Source organism: Eptatretus burgeri, chromosome 18 (genome assembly GCF_056783735.1).
Source record: "Eptatretus burgeri isolate ZD-2024b chromosome 18, Ebu_testis_v1, whole genome shotgun sequence".
NCBI lineage: Eukaryota > Metazoa > Chordata > Myxini > Myxiniformes > Myxinidae > Eptatretus > Eptatretus burgeri.
In genome coordinates, this window is record NC_140978.1 from 4,407,242 (window position 1) to 4,433,102 (window position 25,861).

General features: G+C 41.1%; 1 protein-coding gene across 6 annotated transcripts in view; it reads left to right on the plus strand.

The window, feature by feature from the left end:
* LOC147008501 (long-chain-fatty-acid--CoA ligase 4-like) overlaps positions 1-25,370 on the plus strand; it is a 70,159-nt gene extending 44,789 nt beyond the window's left edge. For all 6 annotated transcript variants that reach the window (XM_085864261.1, XM_085864262.1, XM_085864259.1 and 3 more), the window contains 9 exons: positions 578-701; positions 881-952; positions 1,072-1,211; positions 1,835-2,007; positions 2,145-2,219; positions 3,232-3,426; positions 15,351-15,465; positions 15,772-15,929; positions 17,080-25,370. In XM_085864261.1, the coding sequence (XP_085720387.1) occupies positions 578-701; positions 881-952; positions 1,072-1,211; positions 1,835-2,007; positions 2,145-2,219; positions 3,232-3,426; positions 15,351-15,465; positions 15,772-15,929; positions 17,080-17,237 (1,210 nt within the window). In that variant the 3' untranslated portion in view covers positions 17,238-25,370. The remainder of the gene's footprint in view (positions 1-577; positions 702-880; positions 953-1,071; positions 1,212-1,834; positions 2,008-2,144; positions 2,220-3,231; positions 3,427-15,350; positions 15,466-15,771; positions 15,930-17,079) is intronic.
* Positions 25,371-25,861: the final 491 nt, after the last annotated feature.

The following is a 25,861-nucleotide window of genomic DNA, read 5'->3' on the forward strand; positions in this document are numbered from 1 at the left end:
AGGATTGGATTAGGTGAAGGATAGTGTAGTGGGGAGAAAGAGGGGGAAACATTCAAACATTCTACCATATTTTGCAAATGCAATATATAGATTTCCCTGATCATTGGCTCCATTGAGCGGTGTTCTACCTCATTTTAACAGTGCATTGTATAAAAGCTGTACTTGTGCATTGCTTGCAAGGGTGTCGCATTATGGAGTACACAATCCATGGGAGGCACCATTTTTCCCATTTAAATGCAGATGGATAACTATGCTATCATTTGATTTTTATCAACACGTTTGTGGACTGGTTCATTGGTCACCTATACTCGACCACCAAATAAAATGTACGAGATGTGGAAGTTAATTAGATTCTAGATAAATTCAGGATTATATTAATGTTAAATTAAAAATGCAAGTTGGCATCGACATGGCCTGGAATTTTTGTTCCTTCCTCTCAATCCCCCTATCTTTGTTCCCCTTCTGCTCCTATGCCATTCTTCCTTCCCCTTTTTCTCACACCTTGCTTCTGAATGCTGAGATTGTACATTCAGCTTGATGCCGGACCATAGAGTGCTTGGATGTCCATTGTCTGCAGATGCACTGACACGTACGTGGGATATCTTCCCTTGGCTCATGTACTGGAGCTTGGTGCTGAGCTCTCATGCCTTGCATATGGCTGTCGGATTGGTTATTCATCACCACTCACCCTCACCGACCAGGTAACCTTCTACAGGACTTGGTCGCCTCATGTCATCCATCTTATGTTTTGAGGATATTGATGTGAAATGGAACATGGTTTGAGTTTGGTTTCCCAAAATATTTCTGATGTGTTTATTACTTATTATATTTTATCCAAACGTATTGTTTGGGTTACATTGTCAGTCCTCGTTTATTACAGTCGAGCAAGATTAGAAAAGGAGCTCGAGGGGACTTGTCATTGCTGAAGCCCACACTTATGGCTGCTGTACCGGTATGATGTTTGGAAATTCCGCAGGCCCTTCTGCTTTAGAATTCCAGTCCGAGTCCCTTTACTTCCTTGTTTTGTGGTTCACTGATGATTTTTACGTTAACTTGCTGTTTTGGTGGCAGGAAATCTTTGAACGGATTAAGACATCTGTGTTTGAGAGGGTTGCAGGAATGGGTGCAGCTCAACGTTCGGTGTTTCACCTCGCCTTTTCCTACCGCCGAGAGCAACTGCTTCAGGGTCGGAACTCGACTTTGTTCAGTAGGTGGGTGAGAGAGGGTTGTTGCTGGTACAAAAGAATCACAAGTTGAGATTGCAGTGTACTGCCAATTTCAAGTCCTGGAGCATTTCCACTTTTTGTGCCCTATTCATTAGTCCTGCAGTGCAATAGTCGATGTGCCACCCTTCTCTCTTCTGACGACATGATGGCAGAAACTGGAGTTGTTTATGAATACTTTCTCCAGATTGGAAATTATAAAACCTTTTTGTGCAATCTTAAAAAAAAAAAAAAAAAAAAAATATTATTTATTTATTTATTTATTTACATTAGTCATTTCCGTTTGCTTGCATGCGTTGACCCATTTTATTTCTAAATTCGTTTTTATTTCTGCTTTGTTGTTTAATCCTGGCTGGTATGTCAAATCTATTCATCATTTTGTTTTGGAGGAACCTGTCTTTTTCAACATTCCTGTTGGACTTTGAATTTGGCTGCTTTTCTTTCTCAAAACCACGACTCTCCCTGTCGTTCATCGAGGCCTTCCTCCTGAAAGCCTGATCATCCCATCAGCACTCTAACGGTCTTTATTTCAATATTGTTCGCTTAATTTCAATCCAAACAAAAAGGTGTACATACCATGCTACCCCCCCCCCCCACCCCCTTGTCCCCAGGATTGTGTTTGGCCGTGTCGCAACTCTCCTTGGGGGCAGGCTGAGACTCTTGCTGTCAGGTGGTGCTCCTCTTGCCTTGGAAACTCATATATTTATATCCATCTGCATGTCCTGTCCAGTACTCATCGGATATGGACTTACGGAGACAAGTGGAGCCTGCACTATCACAAATGGTTTGTCTACATAGATAGTTTCATTGGCTGAATATCTCATGTTCTTTTAACGTAATCAGAGACTTTTTTTTTTTTTACCAGATAATGAGCAAACTGACCACCATATTTTATTTTGTTATTTTATTTTTCCTCTCCAGGAAAGGAGATGGGTGCTGGGCGGGTGGGTGTTCCATTACCCTGCTGTAAAGTTCGCCTGCAGGACTGGAGTGAAGGTAATGTGCTTACCTTTTGCAGCATCTCCATTGAAAAGACGAAGCACAAAGGAAAATCTCATTGATTGGGAAATTTGGTAATCTTTAATTGTTTACCAGTTATAAAAGTCACCAAATGCATTTTGCAATATTCCACCACTGGAATTTATTAATTCCTGTGCAGCACCTAACCCGCTGGTTGGATAAGTTCCTGGATTGTGTCTTCTCAGCTGACGCAATACCCCCTGTAGGCTGTCAGGATGGCCGAGAATTATGCATACTCACCTGTGAGCTGTCCAGACTGGGTTTGAATCTCGGCCCAGCTCTGTCATCCTTGTGTCTCGCAGGAAAGGCGAGGCATCAATGTGTGTGCCGTCCCTCCGACGTTAAACTGGGCGTCCCATCTGCTAGCACCAGTTGGTTGATGTTAAAGATCCCACGAAGTCCTTTGCGAAGATTAGGCGAGCCATCACCCTCCCTGGCCGAATTCCTGCTCGAATCTACAGGGCAATGCATCAGCGGCACAGTCGCGCTCCTGGCAATGATGCAACCAGCAGTGTCCCCTGTAGTTTTAGGGTCAGAATTTGGAATTTTTCCAGACGATGATTCGCTACTCCTTGTAAATTAAATAAATGGATTTGATACACCGTGGTACCTTTAACATTCACCCACCTAATGTCAGCTATATGCGTTCCTGGGTTAATGTCCCATCCAACTGATAGTGCAACCATTGATGCAATGCCCTGTTGATGAAACACCAGGGTGAATGTTTATTGTTGGGAATTTAAACCTGGACTAGACATCTCAAAAGTGACTAATACTGCTGAGCTATCCTCTGAACCTGAGGCAATCTAATATAATCAACACTGAAAACAATTTACTGTATTTGACCCTGTGAATTAGTAAAAGCTTCAGCTTGCCATTATAAAAACCAAGTCTCAGACCCTAACTTGTTTTTTGCCCCTTTTGAAATTTTGTTTTTGAGAATGTTCATGTTAATTTCACCCCCATGCCAACTTGCATATTTGATTAGGAGGCTACACCAGTCAAGACAAGCCAAACCCAAGGGGAGAGATAGTGGTTGGAGGCCCAAACGTGGCCTTGGGCTACCTGAGATATTCGGACTCCAGCGGTTTGGCGGGATTTGAGGCTGATGGAGAGGGAGAACGTTGGTTCCACACAGGGGATGTGGGTGAAGTCCAGGCAGATGGATCCATCAAGATTATTGGTATGTTTGCCAGTGATCTTTTGTTTACACCAATTTGTTTTTTTTTGTTGTTACTTATAAAGTAAAGGTAATGATGTACATACTAAATGTACACCTGATACATTGCTGCCTTTCTTAACATCACCACCTGGGAGATAACTGGATTGATCACTTAACAGGGCTGTAACAGTTCAGCACTATTCTTAACGCTAATATTATCATGGGCAGATTTGATTCTGGAATATGGGATGCACAGGAGAATGGACGAAAGTGTAGCAGTGTGTGTGGTCATTCCTGTGAATGGCCAGGAGGCACAGCGCTGGTCTGGAGATGCCCAAGTACAGACATGGCTTCATACCTCTCTCCTGGTCCGGTGTCACTCTTGTGTCTCTTCAAATCGTGCGAGGATCTCCGCAGCTAGCGCTGTCCTTCACTGTACGATTCTGGCAGAGTGTCCCGCCTGTGCTGTGTGTTGCTTTCTCGATCACTATCCCTGGCTGACTGTGTATGAGTGTTGCTGCCTTTTATATGCATGCCTCTAGCCCACTCCCCACCCTCCTTGCTGGATTTGTCTCGCACTTGCTCACAGTGCCGAGGGAACACACGTTGATGCACCATTTATAAAACCCACCCAAGAGGTTTGAACGAGCACACATGGAGAACTCAATGTTGAGGTGCAATAAGTAGACAATGGGGGTGATTTAAGAACTCGTAATAGGCGTCCACAACCATCCTTGACCATGTTGCGGAATGTCAGCTGAGGCCCTCGTTTTTTTTTTTCCCCACCTTCACTTTTTCACCTTTATTTGATTTTAAATTAAATTTAAATTAAAATTCTCCATAACCGCTTGAGTGATCCACAGAAACGTTCACATCGGAATGCCGACCCATGGAGAATTATTGAACAACATTTTATGATGATTGAATGGAAAATGTAGCTGGAGTTCCAAGTTCCAAAAACAAAAAAAACAGAAGAAGAAATCTGTTTTCTCTCGGCATGGGTTGCGGGGTGTTTCACATATCAGGAATTGATGGACTTGACCTCGCTTCGCTCGGCCTCCACCAAATTGCATGAATGAAAGATGCGAGGGTGAGAATGACAGGGAAGCTCACTTGACATCCCATTCCGGTCGATGCTAATTGGGGTTTACAAACACATGAATGCTCATTAAGGCTTAATTGATATATAATTAACACCCAAGTCATTTTCGTAACAATATATTAGTAGAACCGGGTCTCCCGAAGGTGTGACCAAGACTGCTGGAGATGAACACCCAGAACACCCGAGCAGAGTTCTGCACATGTGCAGCATGTCTGTGGTGCAGTGAGTTAAGAATGAAATAATCAGGCCTGGGTGTCTGAGCTCAGCACGTGTTTGGATAAATGATAGTTTGGTTAAGCCAAAGGGTGAATCCGCAGCTCAAAAACCACAGCGACAATTGCATAAAATTATGGTGATTTATTAATAATTATAATGATGCGGGCACAGGAAAGCGAATAATAAGAGAAGGCTATACAGGAACCCAATGTTACATTTGTAAACTAGAACGGCAACTGGGTAGAGCGCATACCTCTACCAGGCTGAACAGTTCACATGTTGGATCTGGATCCGGAACTCCAAAATATAATTGGCCTGTTCTTGTCACTTACCCAACTCATCCACCAACTTTCCTCTGATTTCGTCCACAACTTTTTTTTTAGATATTTTGCTATAATATATTGTTTTTGGCCCCATCTCTCAGTGGTGAAGAATCGCTTAAAAAAATTAACAAATTCTCCTATCTGGATTTGGATTCTGATCTTTACCAGAATCAATTCATCCTTTCCCATGCACCCGATGTCCTCCAAGTTTCGTCCGAATCTGCCCACAACTTTTTGAGACGTTGTGCTATATATCGTTTTAGGCCCTACCTCTCAATGGTGAAGAATCGCTCAAACATTATACGATTCGAAACCGGATCTTCACCAAAATCTAATCATTTAATCCTTGCCACACACCTCATGTGTCCACCAAATTTCGTCGAAATCCGTTCACAAGCTTTTGAGAAATCCTGTTCAAAGACAAACAAACAGGGGGTGAAAACATAACCTCCGTCCATTTTTGGTGGCGGACGTAACAAAACAGGTGGTTTCAAGCCCAAACCTTAAACAAATCTTACTATATGCAGACTTGCTCAGGGATACAAGAGGAGACTGATTGGGGAGGTAAATGTAGATGTGAGCTTCCTTGAGATGCCCAGGAGACACAGTGTGGCATGCCACTGAGCATGCAGGTGAGGGACCCCACTGTTTGTACTGTGGCTGGAGTCGAACTGTGACTGGCCCAGTGCTGCAGGACTTAAAGCCAGACTCCCACTGTAGAAATGGCTCGTACCCTCAAATGCGACACTCAAATTAGGGCTCGAACTGCGGGACGGAATGCACCCACTCCAACTGCAGCCCCGCTTCTATGCGGATGTTATACAGCCGTGGTCCTGACATCACCTGCGGCGGGGACTTCCTTCACGGGAGGCCGAATATAAAGTTCCGCAATGTTGGCGCACCACATCAAACGTCCATGTTGACACAGTTTGCTGGAGGTTGCACCCACCATGCTATTTCTGCAGCCACATGGGGGGTGGGAGTGTGAGAAAGTACACAGAGGAAGGATTAAGGATGCTAAGTACAGTGATAAAAGGGAGAAAAGAGACAGTCACAGGGAGCTCACTATATGCTCTATCCTCGCTACTGCTAAACTTTGTGCGACAAAGCATCTAATGTAAACGTGTTATTTTATTTTATTTTTTCTCATTCTGACATTACTGACAACTTACCGACATTTCAACTTGTAGGCCACACCCAAGTATAAATAATGAACCTCAGATATTTTCTCGATGGGTAACACAGGGAAGTATTGATGCTTTCGTGAATGAATTAGGAGCAAGTAATTGTCATGATATTTTGGAACTGGAGGATCCTAATACTGCCTATGAGAGGTTTGAATTGCATTTGCACGTCTTGTTTGATAAATACTTTTAATTAAAGAAACTTGAAGCCATGGATAACTGAAGGAATTTCCCTGTCTATTACATGTAACAAGAAACTCTATAACGGGGTCGGCAACCTTTCCGAAGTGACGTGCCAAGAGTTGACTAATATTCACTCTTATTTGCGGATTTGCATGTCATTCGTACATTTTTAACATCAATAATGGTCCTTCTTACATTTTAGCAGGCTCTTCATGAATAAATAAATTAAAATGCAGATCTTACCAATTAGTGTGATCCTTACCCTTGCTTTCCCTTGCTGAGTTCTCCAATCTCGGGCCCTTGGTTTGATACTTTAAGCAGCACACAAGCCTCTGAGTATTCAGTTGTTATCTGGCTCTGGAAGGGACATAGAACTGACTTCATATGTGAAAATATCTGTTCACAGAGGTGTGTAGATCCAAATGCTGAGAGTAGTGAAAATGCCGCTTTATTCAAACAGTCAAATTTCACAGGCAGGGACTTCCAACCGGTCAGGATGGAGACCGCATGAGCTCTCTCAGTAGCCTCAAGTGTGCGCCGTAGATCCCTAAACTTTGAAGCCCATAAGTCTGAGCATTGTAACTCATTGAGCTACATTTCAAAATCCTCAACACCCATCCACTAAAACAGTGTCAAATACATGTCGTTGGTTTCAAAGTTGTCTGGTTTAATTAGAAAGGAAAACATCGGGCCAAAATGTTGGAAATCTTGAAATCAAACACGAAATTCTGATGCGAGTTCTCGCATGAACATTTCAATCTCGCCAACACTAATGATGTGATGTTTCGATAGTTCTTTAAGATGTTGGAAATAGCGGAAAGTCGAGGTGTTGATGTACTGAGGAAAAAAAACAAAAAAAACAGCAAGTTTCGCAAGAAATGCCTTCCATGTTTCAAAAAGGTCCACAACAGTTTGGCCTGCACCCCGCAGACAGAAATCGAGTTCATGTAGATGCATGGTGATGTCAGTTAGAAACATTACCCGCGGACCCATTTGTCATCAACCAGTTTTGGGTAGTTTTGACCTTTTTCTGACAAAAAAGATTTTGATTGCATCAGGGCAGTCCACAAAGTGTGCCAAAACCTTCCCACTGCTTAGCGAATGGACATTGCTGTGAAGTTGAATGTCCTTGTATGCACTGTACATTTCCTCAAGCAGAGCTTGAAACTGCCTGTTCCTCATGGCAGATCGAGCAACAAGAAAATTCACCCTCTTCACCACTGTACTCATGACATTATTGAGCTCAGAATTGGAAACCTTGGCACAAAGATTTTCTTGAATAATAAAATTAAAATTTGCCATCGGGTGGCCAATTTGATCCTCGATCCATCCATCCATTCATCCATTGGGACCATATTCTGTGCAGAACATTGGTGCTGCCTAAGCAGTCTCCTTGGCTATTGGGCACAATCCTGGATGGGTCACCACTCCAACACGGGACACCAGCAATCTGGCACTCATTTTGCCGACCTCAGAAGAATGACAAGCAGAGTTAACCCCACCTGATATTAATTCAACATCTGAGCAGCATTTGAACTCAGAACCCTAGGATCCAAAGCCTGCCACCCGAACCATTAAGCCAACACCAGGCATCATCCTCAATGATCTTTACCATCCCTTCTGTTTTTCAACCATAGCAGGGACACCTTCTGTTATCAAAAATAATATTTTTTCTGATGTCAATTCCTCTTTCCTCAAAATGCTGAACAAATGTCTTCGCTACATCTTCCCCTGTTGTGCCATGCATGGGTTTTAGGCAGCATAGCTTTTCTCGAACTTCGTCTAAGTCACAGTATCTCGCAACAACAGCTAACTGTGGTACGTCATTTATATCCACACTCTCATCAAGCGTGACACTAAATACCACTGCATCTTTTACCGCCACCGTTTGTTGTTTGTTCAAGTTTTCTGCCATTTCGCTTATGCGTCTCTCCACTGATCTTGCAGACACAGGTATGTCTTTAATTCTGGAGATGATTGTGTCTTGACGGAGCAAAACATCTGAACAACTGAGAAAAGCCTCTTTTATATATTTCCCATCTGTAAATGGCTTTCCATGTTTTGCAACACGTTGTGCGATTTTTGTAACTTCCTTTGTGGCTTGATTTTTACTGACACAGATGTTAGTAAATACACTGCTTTGCTTTCCATACCTCACTATGGCCCATTTGATTGACTCAGCCGTGTTTATCATGCTTTGTCTGAAAATGTCGTTGGATACTTTGATATGTGGCAAACAACGCTCTCACAACAGAGTACAAACAGCAAGGTCTTTATGTTTAACAAATCCGTATTCGTCTCTCCACGAAGGCTGAAATGAGCGAATATCTAACTTTTTTTTAGGAACCATCATTTAGTCCAAAAGAAACATGATCAGTGACACTTATCGTGAGATTTCCTGCGAATCAAAATTGTCTGCTCCCGCTAAACGTAATGCAGTACCTAAACCAAATTAATCGTTTTTTTTTTTTCTTCTCTCCATCAAAGAGCTTTCGTTGGGTAGCATAATTTAGAATCTAAATTATGCTACCCAATGAAAGCTCTTGTTTTTTTTTGTTTTTGTTTTTTTTTAGAGATTGATAAAGCAGTCAAGCATAGTTTTTAATCGGACTTTTTTTTCAACTTCGTATATTTACCATTAATTAAACTTTTATTGCACATGCCACTCATGGCACACATGCTGCACGTTGCTGACCCTTGCTCTATAAGACCGCTCATTCTTTCAATCATTTTTTTTCACTGACATTGGTACCACTCTTGATAGGGCAATTCCAGAAAGTGAAGAATATTTTTGGCAATATTGTTATGTTTTTGGCAATATTGTTACGTTGTCTAGTTACCTTCGCATTCTGCGAAAGGTTATGTTTTGGTCACTGTGTATTTATTTATTTGTGAATATGTGTGTTTGTTTGTTATTCGCATAACTCAGAAAGTATTAAACCGAATTGCATGATATTTGGTGCGATGATTCGTGATTATCCAAGGACGATTTGATTAGATTTTGGGAGCGATCAGGTCAAAGGTCAAGGTCATGAAAAGGTCAAAAACACTCTTTTGAGCATAACTTCCTTCATAATACAGCTATCGACATGCAACCACCGCCATATTGTTCCATGACGAGATACCTTTCGGATATGTAGTGTCGGATTTGACGTAACATCATCGGAAGTGCGTCTAAATGACGTCACAAGATGACGTAAATTTTCAATTTTCGATCTCATCAGTTTTGATCATACCGTTTTGTAGGACTTACCTTAAGGACATCACACACCAAATTTGACTTCGATCGGACTGACCGTTATGACATCATTGACGTTTGAACATGAAGTTTTTCAATTGTGGCTATAATGTCCTGATATTTTACATTTAAATATCTATATAATTTATAAAGCAAAGTCTCCCAAATCCAGGCATTAGGATCAGTACCAAAATATCTGTTTATTGATGTACAGGTTTTGCCAATTAACTCTGTAGTCAAGGTCAAGGTTAAAATATACTTGCTGGCATAGCTTCAGATCTAATAGAGCTATTGACATGAAACCAACGTTAAAACGTTCAGTGAACTACGAGCTTTCAGAATGGTAGTCCCCGGAAGTGCGTCAAAATGATGTCAAAAGATGACGTCATTTTTTCAACTTTTTAATTTTTCAGTGTTTATCATTCCATTTTGTTGGACTGCCTTCAAGGAGGTTACACACCAAATTTGACCTCAATCGGACTGACGGTTGTGACGTCATGGACGTTTTTAAATGACGTTTTTCAAATGTGCCCGGAAAAAAGTTGCGGCGGCGAAGGTATGCGCTCTACCGAGTGCCTGTTCTAGTTCCATCAAGTGGTGTCGCACTTTTAGTGACATTTATGATCATATTTCTCCAAACGTTCGTATCCTGCATGCATTGCTTCCTGAAGCTCTGACAGATGGCTTGGTTGCAGCCTTTGACCCTATCCATCAAGCTCATACAAGTTCTGCCTCTTGCTCTTCTGAAACTTGCTTGCTCAATGGGAATTTCTCGTTTAATGAAGTTTTCTATCATGTTGAATGATCTTAAGTAAAATCTTGCTCGCATGTGAAATCAAGGCACTGTTTCAGTTATTTGAATATTCTCTTGGATCCCCTTTCTTTCGTAATGGACTGACTGCTTCCACCTTTAGGCCATACAATCTTGCTTTATATCTGTGTACAGACAGTTGTTAAAATTTTATTTCCTCCTCACATTCTATCACTATTGGCTCTTCTCATATTCTCTTTCTTCAAATGTTGCCATCATAATGCTATCTCGTTAGTATAGTTTTGTATGTTTTGTCAGATCTTTTGCTGTTCTACTCTTCAGGACCCCAATCCTAGACCTAAACTTTTCTGTCATTTCTCTCATCTTTTTCAAAAGATCTCTTGTTTACCCCAATCTGTTGTCACTTTGTCTCTTTGCATCTCTCTGAAATATTTATTTTTGTCTTTCATAGCTTGTCATTGGAAGTCGGTATTTAGCCGATTTAATGTCCTCTGTCTCTCTCTGTCTCTCTCTGTCTCTGTGTGTGTGTGTGTGTGTGTGTGTGTGTGTGTGTGTGTGTGTGTGTGTGTGTGTGTGTGTGTGTGTGTGTGTGCCTTTGGGTTTCATCTCTCCTCTGTCTGCAATATTTATTGCCTCTTCAGAAAGAAAGAAGTAGGCTAAATGGCTGTTTGCTTTGGCATGTTTTTGGCCTTCTCTTTTACAATGTCTTCAATCTCTTGCCACAATTCATCTAGCATTCTGTCAATCAAGTCCAGCTCGGCGAAACTTTATTTTATTTTATTTTTTTTACCTTTAAACCTTTTACCAAAGGTGGACAGAGGATTTGTTTTCACCCCTGTTTGTCTGTCTGTGAGCAGGATATCTCAAAACATTTTGGATGAATTTGGATGGAACTTCATGCACAGGTTGTGCATGTGTGACGTGGACGAATCGATTAAATTTTGGTGAAAGTCTGGATCTGGATGCTATTTTTTTTTTTTTAATAATTCTTTACCATTGATAGGTAAGGCCAAAAAACGATGTGTAGCACAGTATGTTAAAAAGTTATCAAATAGATTTGGATGAAACTTGGTAGACAGTTTGGGTGTGCGACAAGAACAAGCCAATTAGATATTGGTTCAGGTCCAGATCCAGTGCTGGTCTATCAGCGAGTTACAAAACCTAAACTGTTCAGCCAGATGGAGGTATGCATTCGACCAAGTACCGGTGTAGTTCTTATTGCAGTTTAGTTTTGGGAAGTACCTTCCAGTCAAGTTTGAGAAAGGGGGGGGTGGGGGGGGGAGACCATTAAAAATTAGTCATTTGTTTTATATATTGTATAACCTCATACTACCACAAACCAATTACATATTTCATCATTTGAAGTTACTGAATCTTCGACATTTCTTAATACCAACAAAGTGTTTTCATGTACTAATGTGTTAACAAACAGATGCCAAATCATTTTTGTAATCTCTTTGATTTTAACTTTGAATATCATCAGTATGGCATGAGAACCTCAACCCTGATGCATCTTCCAAAACATAGAACACTTTCTTTTCAGCATAATATAATATTCGTTTTGGAGGTCCAAAAATATGGAACCACATTTCCTTTAACATAAAAAAATGTACCCTCATTGAGTAGTTTTAAATATAGGTTTGAAGAATTTTTGAATTCTGAATGGTCTATATGACATAGCAGGTGGTAAGTATTTCTTGTTTTATACATTGCCCACACATGCCATGATGTGTTGCATGTCTTTTTTTTTTAATTTTTATGCCTGCGCACCAAGGGTGCTGGAGGCATTATGTTTCCGAGTTGTCCGTCTGTCCGTCCAGATTTTCGTTTACGTGATAACTCAAGAAGCAAATTGTAGAATTTCATCAAACTTGGTAAAAAGGTAAAGTAAGACAGGGCAATTAAGTGATTAGATTTTGGGCCAGATATGATAAAGGTCAAGGGTCAAATATGTCAATACTCAAGTGTTTGTTGCGGAGAGCGGGGGCATACCCGTCGACTGCGTGCAATCTAATTACTCTAGTTTTTTTTCTACACTGGCCATGGATTGTGTGTCATTTATGTCAGTGCTCCATGCATATTGTGTTTTTTATTTGATTTTTATGAATATTTATTTTGTACGAGCAAATGCTACACATCGCTTCGCTGATGAGAATAGTAAGGGAGCGAGGGGGGGAGGGAGAGTGAGGAGGGGTGGAGGAAAGGAAGGAAGTGTGAGGTGAGAGGAAGGGAAGACAAACGCGTGGTGGAGCGATAATTATGATTCATACCGTCTCATCAAAATGATTCTGCATCGAAAAACAGTGAAGAAGGAAACCGAATAATGTCTGAAATCCGTTTTCTACTGGACATACTATAAACACCGCCTGGACATAACCACTGTCTCGATATGTGAAGGTTAGAGTGAGAGAGGGGGTGAAGAGGGTGCTGCACTGTATTGGGAGGGGGTAGAGCATGGATGGGACAAAGAGAGGGGGTGGGGGCAGGGTAGTTGACAGACAGAATATGTTATGCTTTATGACACACACACACACACACACACACACACACACACACACACACACACACACACACACACACACACACACACACACACACACACACACACACACACACACACACACACACACACACACACACACTTGTGCTTGGCCGATATCAGAAATTTTTCGAGAATCGGCAGTTTGGAGTCGGCGTGATTTCTGACTACAATACATACCGTATACAACCCAAAAACCTCGAGTAGTTTTCACTGAAAAGCAACATTGTATTTATATAGACGTTTCAAGGAGATGTGCATTAACGTTAATCTTTATGAACAACTGCGTGTGACGGTTGGAAAAAAAAAAAAAGTTTGGCTCGTTAATTAAAAAAAAAAAACCACATTAACTTGGCAAACTGCTCAGAAATCGGGTGTTATCAAATATATTTTGCTTTGAAACTCACAAAGAGAAACATATATAACCTTTGTTTCTGAAGCAATTCATTACCGGGTGTGCTTTCCTGCCACGAGAATAAAGGAAAACCTGATAAAACCTCCATAAGATATGGGATGAAACTTTGCCACCACAGTGCCCGTAACAGACATGGTATGCACACGCATCCATGGAGAGTCCCCACAGATCCAAATCTACCCATATGTACCACGTCCGTGAGTGCCGTATACGCACCTCTACCTTGTAGTAACTGTCGAGTGTTAATGACGTTTTGCAAAAGAAATTGCTCCATTAGAAAAACCATTATTTGTATTTTACAGACCTCTCTTTATGTACACAGGATCTGTTGTATGGAAAAGGAAGGGTTGGGACTGGAGAAGACACCAAGTGGGTTTGTAAAAAGTGGTGTTAAAATGTTGGTGAAATTTTCTTGGAACAATGAAATTTAAAAGATTTTCCAAAAAGTTTTAAAATAAATAAACAAGTCCCTTTGTTGGATTTGTGGCACAAAAATACATTTTGCGAGTACATAAATAAGACCCCGACATTCGCAGGGGACATATTTTTGAAAAATGACACAAACGTCGAATCGGCGAATGTCAAGGGCATAGTTTCAATGCGAAAAAGAGGGATAGGTTCCCGGCTGTTTGTGATTTATATGGGAAAATAATTTAATTTTACGAACATGAATGCACATCATTAGTTTCATTCAAAATGCTTACAAATAAAAAAAACAACAGATAAAGTGTCCAATTTTTATCCCCGCCACATGGCGGAAGGGGGATATTGTCACCCAGGTCGTCCGGCTGTCCGTCCGTCCGGGCGTCAACATTTATAGCTGTGAGTGCGATAACGCATAAACTGATCGCCATATCGATTTGAAATTTGAGTCACACATGGACCACCTGAAAAGGAAGAACCCTATTGATTTTGGGCGTGGCCGGATCCAAGATGGCCGACTGGGGCGGCCATCTTGGAAAAAAATGTTTTTTTTGTAATAAATGGAAAACCGCTTATCTGATTTCAATTATTTTTGGTTACTACGTTCCTCACCCCTGCGGAACTTTTTTGAGATGACACCTCCCTCATTATCTGGAATATGTATGACCTTTTTGATTCAATGGCGGGGGATTCCCCATCTCTGATGTATATTTTTATTTTAGGTACGACATAACTTTTGATGTGATGACGAAGATGAGTTAGAATCCAGTGAACCACTCTGAAGGGTATGCAGATGACTGCACAGAAGGGGGACCCAGGTGATAGTATTGGTTAGGGTTGGTCGATGAAGGCAGCAGGACAAGAAGACAGAATGAAACCCAGGACATGCTGCACATAAGTATGTAGCTGTGCAGGGGTTGTGGGTAGATGGAGGAGGGTTGGGTAGTGTGACCTTTGTTTGTGGGGGATGGTGGCAGGGGCTCGTGCATACGTAAAGGTGCTTTATGCACGGTTGGTGGAAGGTGGTTTTTGCGCCGCAAAAACCGTGAATACTTGAAGCACAGGGCCGCCAATGTACAGTAGAAGCAAGTTACGTTTTATGAAGTGTGTGTGTGTGTGTGTGTGTGTGTGTGTGTGTGTGTGTGTGTGTGTGTGTGTGTGTGTGTGTGTGTGTGTGTGTGTGTGTGTGTGTGTGTGTTTTTATAAAATATCACCCTGGTGATATCTGTGCTTGCCCCACTCCTCCTCCACCATCCCTTCCCCCACCCCCACACTATTAACTTAATTGGTTACATTCTTAGATCAAATTAAGGTGGTGTTGATGTCGCACAGGATTGATAAGCCAAATGGCCTCCTCCTGCATCAAAGTTCTTTGTGTATTATTTGTGGGGATGTGTCGCAGTCCTGATTAAAAAAAAATTGTGTGGTATGGTTTGATTGTTGTAGTTTTGTTGTTTGTAATGTTTTTTTTGTTGTTGTTTGCTGTATTAATGCCTTGCAATGGTGTACTTTGCATCAATCATTTTGAGGTAAATGCTGATGTTCCACAGATCGTAAGAAGGACCTGGTGAAGCTGCAGGCAGGGGAGTATGTGGCATTGGGAAAGGTGGAAGTTGCACTCAAAACATGTCCTCTGGTCGACAATATCTGTGTCTATGCCAGCAGGTTAGTGTGCTATTGTGTGTGTGTGTGTGTGTGTGTGTGTGTGTGTGTGTGTGTGTGTGTGTGTGTGTGTGTGTGTGTTATGTATGTATCTATCCATCTATCTACACACATACACAATTATCTATGGAGGACCTTATACAAGTGTCACATGCAGGGCAAGGACATTAGGAGATGTACATTTACCAATAATTACTTTACAGTACATGAGATTTCAACCTGAGATCCAAGCAGCTTGAGATTGTGCTTAGAAAGGAATGGCAAACAGTCCAACCTGAAGCCTGCCATCCATGGTTCTTGCTTATGCAGTATGCAGTCCTATGTGGTGGCCTTTGTGGTTCCTAACCGAGCTGGCTTGTTGGGAGTCGCGAAGACGAGGTGCCTGGATGGGTCTTGGCAGGAGCTCTGTGCGAAATCTGAACTTGAGAATGACGTCTTGCAAGCACTGCAAGAAGCTGCTCAGAAAGGTGTGTTGCGTTAAATAAATTGTTTACTGTTGTGAGTCTGCCACACTTCTTGTGTGATTGACATGAATGTCAAAACCTCAATGGAATGGTTCATTGAGTCTATTCCTGAGATTGTGCTTGTGCATCCATTTGTCAGTTCATTGTAATGCAAGTGTTCCATGTTTTTCTCATTCCATTGGAATGCTTATCTTGAAGTGCAAATGTTCTTAATTGTCGAGTTAACTGAGAAATCTATATTTATTAGCCACTACACCTGTGCAGCAGGTGATGGGGTTTTGTAATCGTGTGTGTGTGTGTGTGTGTGTGTGTGTGTGTGTGTGTGTGTGTGTGTGTGTGTGTGTGTGTGTGTGTCCGTCTGTCCAGGCCATAATTTTTTTTACCAATTGAGCTTTTGTCATCAAATCTTCAACAAACCTTTATTATGAGAATATGGAGAACATATATTAATAAAATGTACAATTATTTTTATTTTTAACTCGTTTTCGTCAAGTTTAGTTCAAGTACGAAGCAGATGTGGACAAGCTTTGCATTTTGGGATGTTTTCTAGTTGTGTTCTATGATCATATTGTCGCAGTGTTGACCTTACAGAAGCACCTTCCACTTTTGTTTTCATTTCATCGGCTGTGAGTGGATTGATTCAGCTCACTAAATATCTTAAATTGTGAGCTGTGCATTGGAAATGGAACTTAAATGTTAATGCATTTGTACCCAATGCTAATTGTTTTCCATCAATCATTCCATGGCATTATAATTATCCAATAAGGAGCAAAATGAAATTGTCTGAGGCTATATTTGCAGTGAAAAGGCAACAGTTTGGTTCTGGTAAAGAAAGAATAGGTAGGGTTTGGAAAATGGTGCTTCTGAAAGAACATTGTTCGTCCGCACCATGTACGTAATGCTGCAGTATTGTACGGCTAGTGCAAGAATATCTTGATGTAAATGTGATAGTACACCGCACAAGTTTAACTACAGACCATCTGATTTCTGCCTCCATGTCAAAACATCCAGAATGCAGAGAGCTGTAGTCAGTACAAAAGGATTGTGAAATCTTTCCTCTCATTGCATGCCAGACATATTCATTTTCAAAGACTTAATGATTATGTAATTGCATCCTTTTTGTCACTGCACCCCTTCCTACTTGCCTTATTAGCAAAGCTGCAGAAGTTTGAGATTCCCAAGAAAGTTCTCCTGGTATCTGAACCTTGGACGCCAGAGAGTGGCCTCGTGACCGACGCTTACAAACTCAAACGCAAGGAGTTGACTTCTCGCTTCCGACCCGACATTGAAAGAATGTATGGTGGGAAGTAGTGCGGAAACAATCGAAGGAAGGAAGGAGAGAGAGAAAGAGTTGGGCCATTGCTTCTGTGCTTTTGGAGTTTGTACTGTTTTTTTTTTTTTTTCAAGGGTAAATGCCTTGGGCTGGCACAGCTCTAAACACTGTACCTTTTAAAAGATTTTAATATAACAAAATATTATTATTTCAATCTAACTCAATTTTGCTTCATCCTCAAAAGATGTGTGTATGGTTGAACCTGTCGTCTTTGTTCATCTCCTTTATAAAATCAATCGGGGCGACAGTAGAACCTGGAACTCTTGAATTTCAAGGCCTGAAGATTTTGCCACAAAGTTAAACACATGGAAAGACGTTAAGCAAGCCTAAAACATAGTGCTGTTTGTGGGGTGGGGGTATTGAATATAATTAAAATTTTCTTTCAAACATAAATGAAAGAATTCCATGCACAGGTGGTGTTTTCCATTCATCACGAGGCCAAGGCAATTTTGCATACCCAACGAATGCAGCATGGTAGCAGCATAAACTTGGAGAAAAAAACAAACTTTCACGTGGTTAAGATTTGGAGAAGCTAATGATGATGATGCATACTTCCATTGGTGGGGATGTTACTTTATCCCATAGAAGACTTGGGGAAGCCCAAAGTTGGCAAATTATTGGTTGGAATGAACTACGTTTGGATGTCCTACATTGAAATTGTTTGTGAACTTGGCTTCTATCGTACCGTTATTGGCAGATTGGTCCGAAGATGTCAACGTACCAATTATATGTTAAAGACGAGACTCAAGGTAACCTCTAACAGAGAAAATGAAGCTCTTATCAGATGTACTGTATTCCTTTTGACAGAAGCAGAACGTTGCACAATGAATTGAATCTCCTTCAGAGATTAACCATGAGAACTCTCCAGAATAGGCTTCTTGTGGCAGTTTACAAAGTGTGAAGACTGATAAGATGGCCTCTTCTCATCCCAACACACAAAGCAGCTTACTTGGCTTGGTGCAGGACATGGAAACATTGGAATATTGCATCCTTGAAGGAAGATCCATTGGTATGATGAGTCTGTTTGTCCTGCATGTGACAGATGGTAGAACTTGGGTTTGGTGGCAACCGAACACAGTCCATACACCTAAGAACATTGTAGTCTGTCCCATTTGGTGGTGGATCCGTTATGATATGAGGCTGCCTGTCATATGATTGCAAACTTAACTTTGTTACTACACAGGGTGCCCTGACAGTCGAAGTACGAAAGGGACATTTTGGCTCATGTTCCATATTTTCAAAAACCACCCATTTCTCAAAAGACCTGGATGAGTGGACAATGATGCCAGACACCACCGTTCTCATGCAGTTACCGACTTGTGAAACAATCATCACAATATTGCCTTGTCAGTAAGTAGTCCTGATATAACTCCAATAGAACACTTTTGAGATTCGTAGGTGCAGATTAAGAAAATGGACCCTCCTGATGAGACGTGCACAATCGAAGGCTGGTATGCACCAGGAATGGCGGCAATTCCCTTTGGATTCTCCGATACGAAAAGACAGACGCCACCAATTCTCTTATCCGGATCCGGATGGAAGAATTTTTAACATTTTAAAAAGTCTTTCTTCACCATTGAGAGATGAGGCCAAAAAACAATATATAGCACAATATTTCAAAAAGTTGTGGACAGATTTGAACGAAACAAGGTGGATGAGTTGGATAGGTGACACGACGAGACAAGGCGATTTGATTTTTAGTTCAGGTCTGGATCCAGATCTGGCCTATCAATGAGGTACAAAACATAAACTGTTCAGCCTGACAGAGGCACGCGCTTTACTGAGTGCCATTCCAGTTAATAAATGTAACGATTTCTGAATCATTTTCCTGTTTTTGCGATTCAGGAACATGCAGTCCGTTATGCTTAACTCTTTTCCATGTGTATACATCAGTACTGTCATTTGGGCCAATCGTTTTAATTTTTATCATTACATGTAATACCTATGTGTTCGTCAAAAGTAATCATTCTTGTATTATACAGCCATTTAGCACACATTTTTTACTTTATAATGTGTTGTTGTTATCATTGGGATTACGTGTGGGAAGTTGCAAACAATCAAATGGTATTCTAGTTTTTTGTGCCAATGCCGATTTGCTCATGTAAATGGGGTAGTGAGTGTTGTGTGAGTGTATTATAGCTGCAAGTTTAATCGGAACGACCTTACTTTTTAAGGGTGCTTGCTACTTTTTGGGTTGAAAGAAGCTGCATATTAAAGGGACATGGAGGCAGGTAGAGATAACTATGAGAAAAAATAATATTGCTATAAAACGACTTTAGTTATCTGGTTGTAGTATTTTAAATCTGGTTTGTTGAAGCTTTTGTTTGAGTTTTTATAGTTTTGTCCAGTATTGTAACGCTGTGCACAACCAGGAGACTGATAATGTTTTTCCCCTCTTCTAAAAAAAAATATTTATCAAAGATACAACGACCACTCTTCCAATGGCGGAAGGAAATTTTGACCCACTGTTGGTAAAATGTGTGACGCTGGCTGGATATGATGAAAAAGGACCAACGTCTATCATTCATTCGTATTTGTGGGGTGAGGGGAGATAGTTTGTACTCCACCTTTACTGTAATCATTTTAATGTATCACTATGATTTTGAAAATATTGTGATATGAGAGGGAGGGGGTTAACGTCAAGCCTGATCAGCTGGTTCATGAAAGATGAGGCTAAACCTCCCCCGTTATTTTTTATTTTTTTGAATACATTGACAAGGCTTGTATGAGAGCTGACATACAATGCATCGCAAGGGGGGCATGAGACAAGAGGGGTGGGAGAGGTAAGGACAAAACAGTGGTGAACAGAGACATTAGGAGATCTGTGTAAGGGAGAGGGATGGGGGGAGGAACATGGGGTATACAAGATGGACACTACAGGGACTTTCAGGAAGGAAAGCAGGGAATTTGAAGGAGGTGGGCTTGGGTGGATTAACGTGGGTAGAAAAGATTGAGGATTTGGATGGGGGATGATAGGTGGTGGTGAACTGCTGTTTTGAAGGCCTGGAGGGAAGAATGGGATTGAAGAGAGAGAGAGGGAGTTTATTCCAAATGTTGGGAAAAAGAGGAATGAAAGAGTGAAGGTGAGCAGAGATTCTTGATGTTGGTAGTTTTACCAGAAAGAGGTTGTTGGGGGACCTTGAGCGCCTTGCGGAAATATGGTGGGGACATATCGCAGACAGAGCAAGGGTTGGGGAGGCGTGACCGGCGAAGAGACTGTAGAAGACAAAAAGACCACCGACCTGCTTCCAGTGAGAGAGTGAGTGGCCCAAAGACTCAGCCTCATTGCGGGAGATGCCAATGATCCGAAATGCCCTGGTTTCGACAGCGTGAAGCCGAGAAAGGTGAGAGGTAGGAGCACCAGCCCAGAGTGGGGAGCAGTACTCCATCAGGCTGCGGATGAAAGCTGTGTATGTGGTCAGTAGCTCAGGTGGGCCGAGGAAAGACTTTGCACGACGGAGGATTCCCAGTCGTCGATTGGCTTTGGAGGCGAGGTTGGAAATGTGGCTTTCCCAGGAAAGATCATGGCAGATCATGGCAGGGAATAATGCTCATAATTTTTGACAGGGTATACATCTCTATAGTCAGAAACTATGTGATAGCATTGCATTGGTGGTAGCCTTTTGTGTGTTATTAGCCATTTAGTAACCCCATCCCAAAATAAACTTTTCTGAAACCGGCGTAAGACAGAAGAAGACATTCCATTTAAAACCAATGGTTCTCTCTTATTATAGGCTATATCTTCTTGAAAAATTTTCAGCACGTAGCTCATGTTATTTGCCCGCAATTGTAAAAGGAAGTGTTCACTACCAAAATGTGTGCGTTTGTCAAACGGACTGAAATGCATTGATATGTGCAGACTGCCAGACTGTGAGAACCAGGCATCCATCTTTGAGTCAGACGATGGGGAAAGATTAGATGAGGATATTGAAGAACTGGATCATGATTATGATTTTTAGGTACATCTTGAACATTTTATATCACTTACAATGAGTTCATATGATCAGAGATGTCTTAGAAACTATAAAGGACCCATCTTTGGTTCATTAGACAATATGTTTATCAGCAACACATTGGGCCGAGGTAATAGCCTTGTTAGTGTGGAACACCACATTTGTGTTTCTATTCTGTAATTTTATGCCCCACAGCAGAAGATTGTGTTTCATTTTCACCTTTGACTCATTCATCAGATTGCACATGATTAACCATCTTGCTACTGTCTTATTGGTTTCTATTGTGTAATACGGATGTTTGATACATTCATATGTGCATTATTGAGTATCTAAATCCCTGAAATTTTGTAATTTTTTTTGAGAAGTTACAGGGAAAAAAAACATTAATCTTGTTCATGAACATGCTATCATTTACCTTTGTTTGATTATTGGAAAGTCTCCTTCAATAACAACAGGGAAAATATCATGACATTGACCAAAATACATAAATCCATCCAAATTAGGTATTTTTTTTCCATTTGGCAGGTGGAGTAACATTGTCTGCTATACTGATCCTAATACACAACATTCAAAAAAGAAATTTAGATTTTTGGATTTCTAAATAAATTTGCGAAACACCCACGTAATTATATTGTTCCAGAACTTTTATTTACTTTCCACAGTAAATGATAGACAAATACTTTTCTAAAGGTGGTTTGATTTATCACACAGGAAATAGACACTGATATATAAGTGACACCAATACCGGGCGTAGTGGCGTGCGCCTGTAATCTGGCTACTTGGAGGCTTGGGTTGGAGGATCGCTTGAGGACGGGAGCTCTGCGCTGGGCTGCGTTATGAGAGGGTGTAGGGCAGCCTGGAATCATGGCGAAACCCAATCCTTATCCCTGTGTCGTAAGAGGCGACCAGGGTTGCGCCAGGAAGGGCATCCGGCGTAAAACCAGTGCCAAATCAGTATGCGGATCATAACGGATGATCCGCTGTGGCGACCCCTAACGGGAGCAGCCGAAAGACGAACAACAACAACATATAAGTGTCACCAATGACACACCTTTAAACCTAGGCATGTTTAGCACTTTTTGTTGAGAAGCAAATGATCTTAGCAAAAGGTGAGACAAATTTCAATGTTAATGTTTGACTGATAAAAAAATGTTAAGGCCCAGTCACACCTTGACGTTTTAGCCAGCAATGGCAACGTATCAAAATGTATGTAAAACGCAGGCTTACGCTGAACTTTTGATGTTTGTTTTTTTGAAATTCGGACATATTCATAACGAGTTGGTTGTATGCATAACATATTAGTAACGGACACAGAACGTTTTGTTGTCTTATAGATAACTTATACCAACGAATGCTTAGCCTGTTGTCGGCGTTCACTACCTATGCGCAACGATAGTCTAACTTATGCATAGCGCGCTACACGTATCGCTGACGATCACGTGGCGTAGCCTATTAAAAGGCTGCCGCACAATGATTCAAATCATAACCGCCGGAGAAATGGAAGTGTCTGCATCGCACTCACACCTTGGCGATATTGCCAGCGTATGCCGACCTCTGAAAAATGCGTCTAAAACGCTGGCGCACGTCGAATACGGTATGGGTAAGTTTGGTATACGTGAATAGTACGCTATCATACGTCGTAGTAAGTGGAGTAGGTCTTGTAATTTTAAACGTTAAAATTTTTCCGACGTACTTGCCGTATGCCTCACACGTTCCGCATGCGATGGGAATAAGTTGTACGTATGATATGCGATCATTGGCTCACGTCGACAAAAGTTACTTGTAAGTTACTCGTAAGTCAAAACGCGTCGAGGTAATGGTTAGCGTCAATGTTCCAGACTGCCTGTTTTTTTTTTTTTTTCTTCGGTATGACAGTGATGTTGACACTTCGATTTCTAGTGCAGTTATAATATAATTAATAGGCTGCCGATCAACGATTTAAATCATAACCGCACTAGAAATCGAAGTGTCAACATCACCGTCATACCAAATAAAAAAAACAAAAACAAAAAAACCAGGCAGTCTGGAACACTGACACTAACCATTACCTTGATGTATTTTGACTCATGAAAAACTTGCAAGTGACGTGTGTCAACAATCGCATAACGTGCCTACAACACGTTACTCATAGGTTAGAAATAAGTTTCGGGTACGCTAATCATTACCTCGTCGTGTTTCGAATTATGATTAACTTACAAGTAACATGTGTCGACGTGTGTCAACGATCGCATAACGTACCTACAACTTATGGCCAGCATTATGCGGAACGTGTGAGTCATACGCTGGCATAAGTCGTAAAATTTCAAGCATGGAAAATTTGAAGACAACTGCAAAGTACAACGATGAAAGCCAGCGTACTACGACGTATGGCAGTGTTTTTCAGCGTGCTCTCAATGTTTCCAAAACTTACCCATAACGTATTCGACGTGTGCCAGCGTTTTAGACAAATTTTTCAAAAATCGGCATAAGCTGGCTAAAACGTCAAGGTGTGACTGGGCCTTTAAGTTGAAGTAGGATTTCTTCCCTTGTACTGGCCATTTTGCAAAAAAGCTTATTTAAGGGTAGGCATATAAACAGACTAACACACAAAAAGCTACCACTGAGGCAATGCTATCACATATTTTCTAACTCGAGGCTTGTATAACTTGCCAAAAATCACTATGAGAATTATTCCCCCCAGATGGAACCGACCAACCTGACTGGCTCATGGACTATATTGTATTTATTTAGGGAGTTAATCTAAACTAGCATAACCCGCGCTCTGCGCGACATGTTGGGGTGGGTGTGTTTGAGAAAGGAACTGATGCAGAGTATCAGTAGTAATTTTACTTTAATGCAGTAAGTGGAATACAATTTCACTGTTTCAGAACCATTTTATTTACTTTTTTTGTACCATGCACCTCATATGGTCTTTGAGATAATGTAAGCCGAATATCACGTTACTCGAGTGCAGAACAAAGTCGAAGATAGCGCGACACGAAACCACAAACTCGGAAATAATATATAAGATGCTGATCATATTCATTCATGTGGGGTTAAAAATGTTAATGTATCAATTAATGAGGGTTGATTTTGGTGTTGGAGGGTTCTAAGGTAGGTAGTGAACCGTTGTGTGACCTTTGCCGGTTTGTCAAGCCAACAAGCCGCGTTGATGCGAATAATCCAGTTTTAAAACCTGTTTAATCAATGGGTAAAAATATCAGTGTTTGTTTATGTTATGGCAGTGGTAAAAATGTGTTTATATTTGTTTTCTGATTCATCAGTAGAAGGAATGGAAGTTTGTGGTTGAGAAACGAATGTTTTGGTTTATGCATTCCAGTTAATAAGTGTAACTTGAAACTCGTGTGAAGCAACGCATGGACTTGAAAGCTCAGCATCGGCCGCTGGGTTGTGGGTTCCCTTTTCTTGACCCCTTTAAAGACCATTTTACATTTGAAATGCTTTTGGGGTCATAGGTTTGACTGTGCTGAATGGGAGTGGGTAACACTGAGCTTTGCAGAACCTGTATTTTGCTGTCCAACAACCATGTTCATTCTCTGAAGGGTGGAATTATTGGGGCAGCCTCAACCGACAAATAGAGACTGGTTATGACATCATAACCACATCAAGAAGACATATTTTGGGAAGAGCAAATCACCTGTTTTGGGCTGTTCAGAATATTGAAAGCTCATGGCTCTTAGAATAGTCGATGTCTTCCAGGTTCTCGATTACTTTGGAAGCAATCAAAATGAATAATGGACGTTCAGGTTACTTGAGAGCAAGGGATGATGCATCGGTTATAATGGGAACGATTCCTTTTATTAACGATATCTTCTCTGCTCCAATAATCTGACCTTCAAGGCATCAGTAAATCATGAGCCATTTCTGGCATGCTGTTTCAAGATTAAGTTGAACATACACTGCAGAAGTTGCCCTCTGCGAGTTAATTTCCTTTTGATTAAAATTTTATTGAAAGTTTACGCTGTGATCGAGATTGTCAAATGAGATTGGGATGTCAAACCATTGAGTGTTGTAAAATCATGCTGCTTTTCACCATCGCATTTAAAATTGGGAAGCAGAACATATTACAGCAATCTGTGTATCTCCAAAATGAACTGAATCCTATTTCCCCCATCCCCCAATAATAATAATAATAATAATAAAAAATTCAAACCTTTGCATCATTTGTCAGGTGGCTGTGTACAAGTATGACGTCACCTTTAAATTTGCTTGATATGCAAAGTCCTTTGAGTCAGATGGTCCAATATTTACGTTCAAGTCAATGGCATCACTTCCCTTGAGGCAATGTTGATCTGATTTCTCATATTTATTTTCTCAAGGATGAAATGCTTTGCATTTCTTTGCAATACCAACAGTCCTTCCTTGGCACACCTGAACTATCAACCTCCAAGGCTTTCATCTGCATCTTGATCGAGTACTGCTCTCCCCTCTGGGCTGGATCTCTTGCCTCATATATTGCCCAACTTGAGGCCGTCGAACCCAAGGCCTTTAAGATAAGTGGAATCTCCCGCGATGAAGCTGAGTCGATGGTCTATCACTGTTGACAGGTTGGTGGTCAGTCCAAACACATCCTTTCTGATCTTCCACCCTCTCCTCTTTCTGTGCTTTGTCATCCCCACTCCCCAAATTTCTGCAGGGCTTGGTCGACC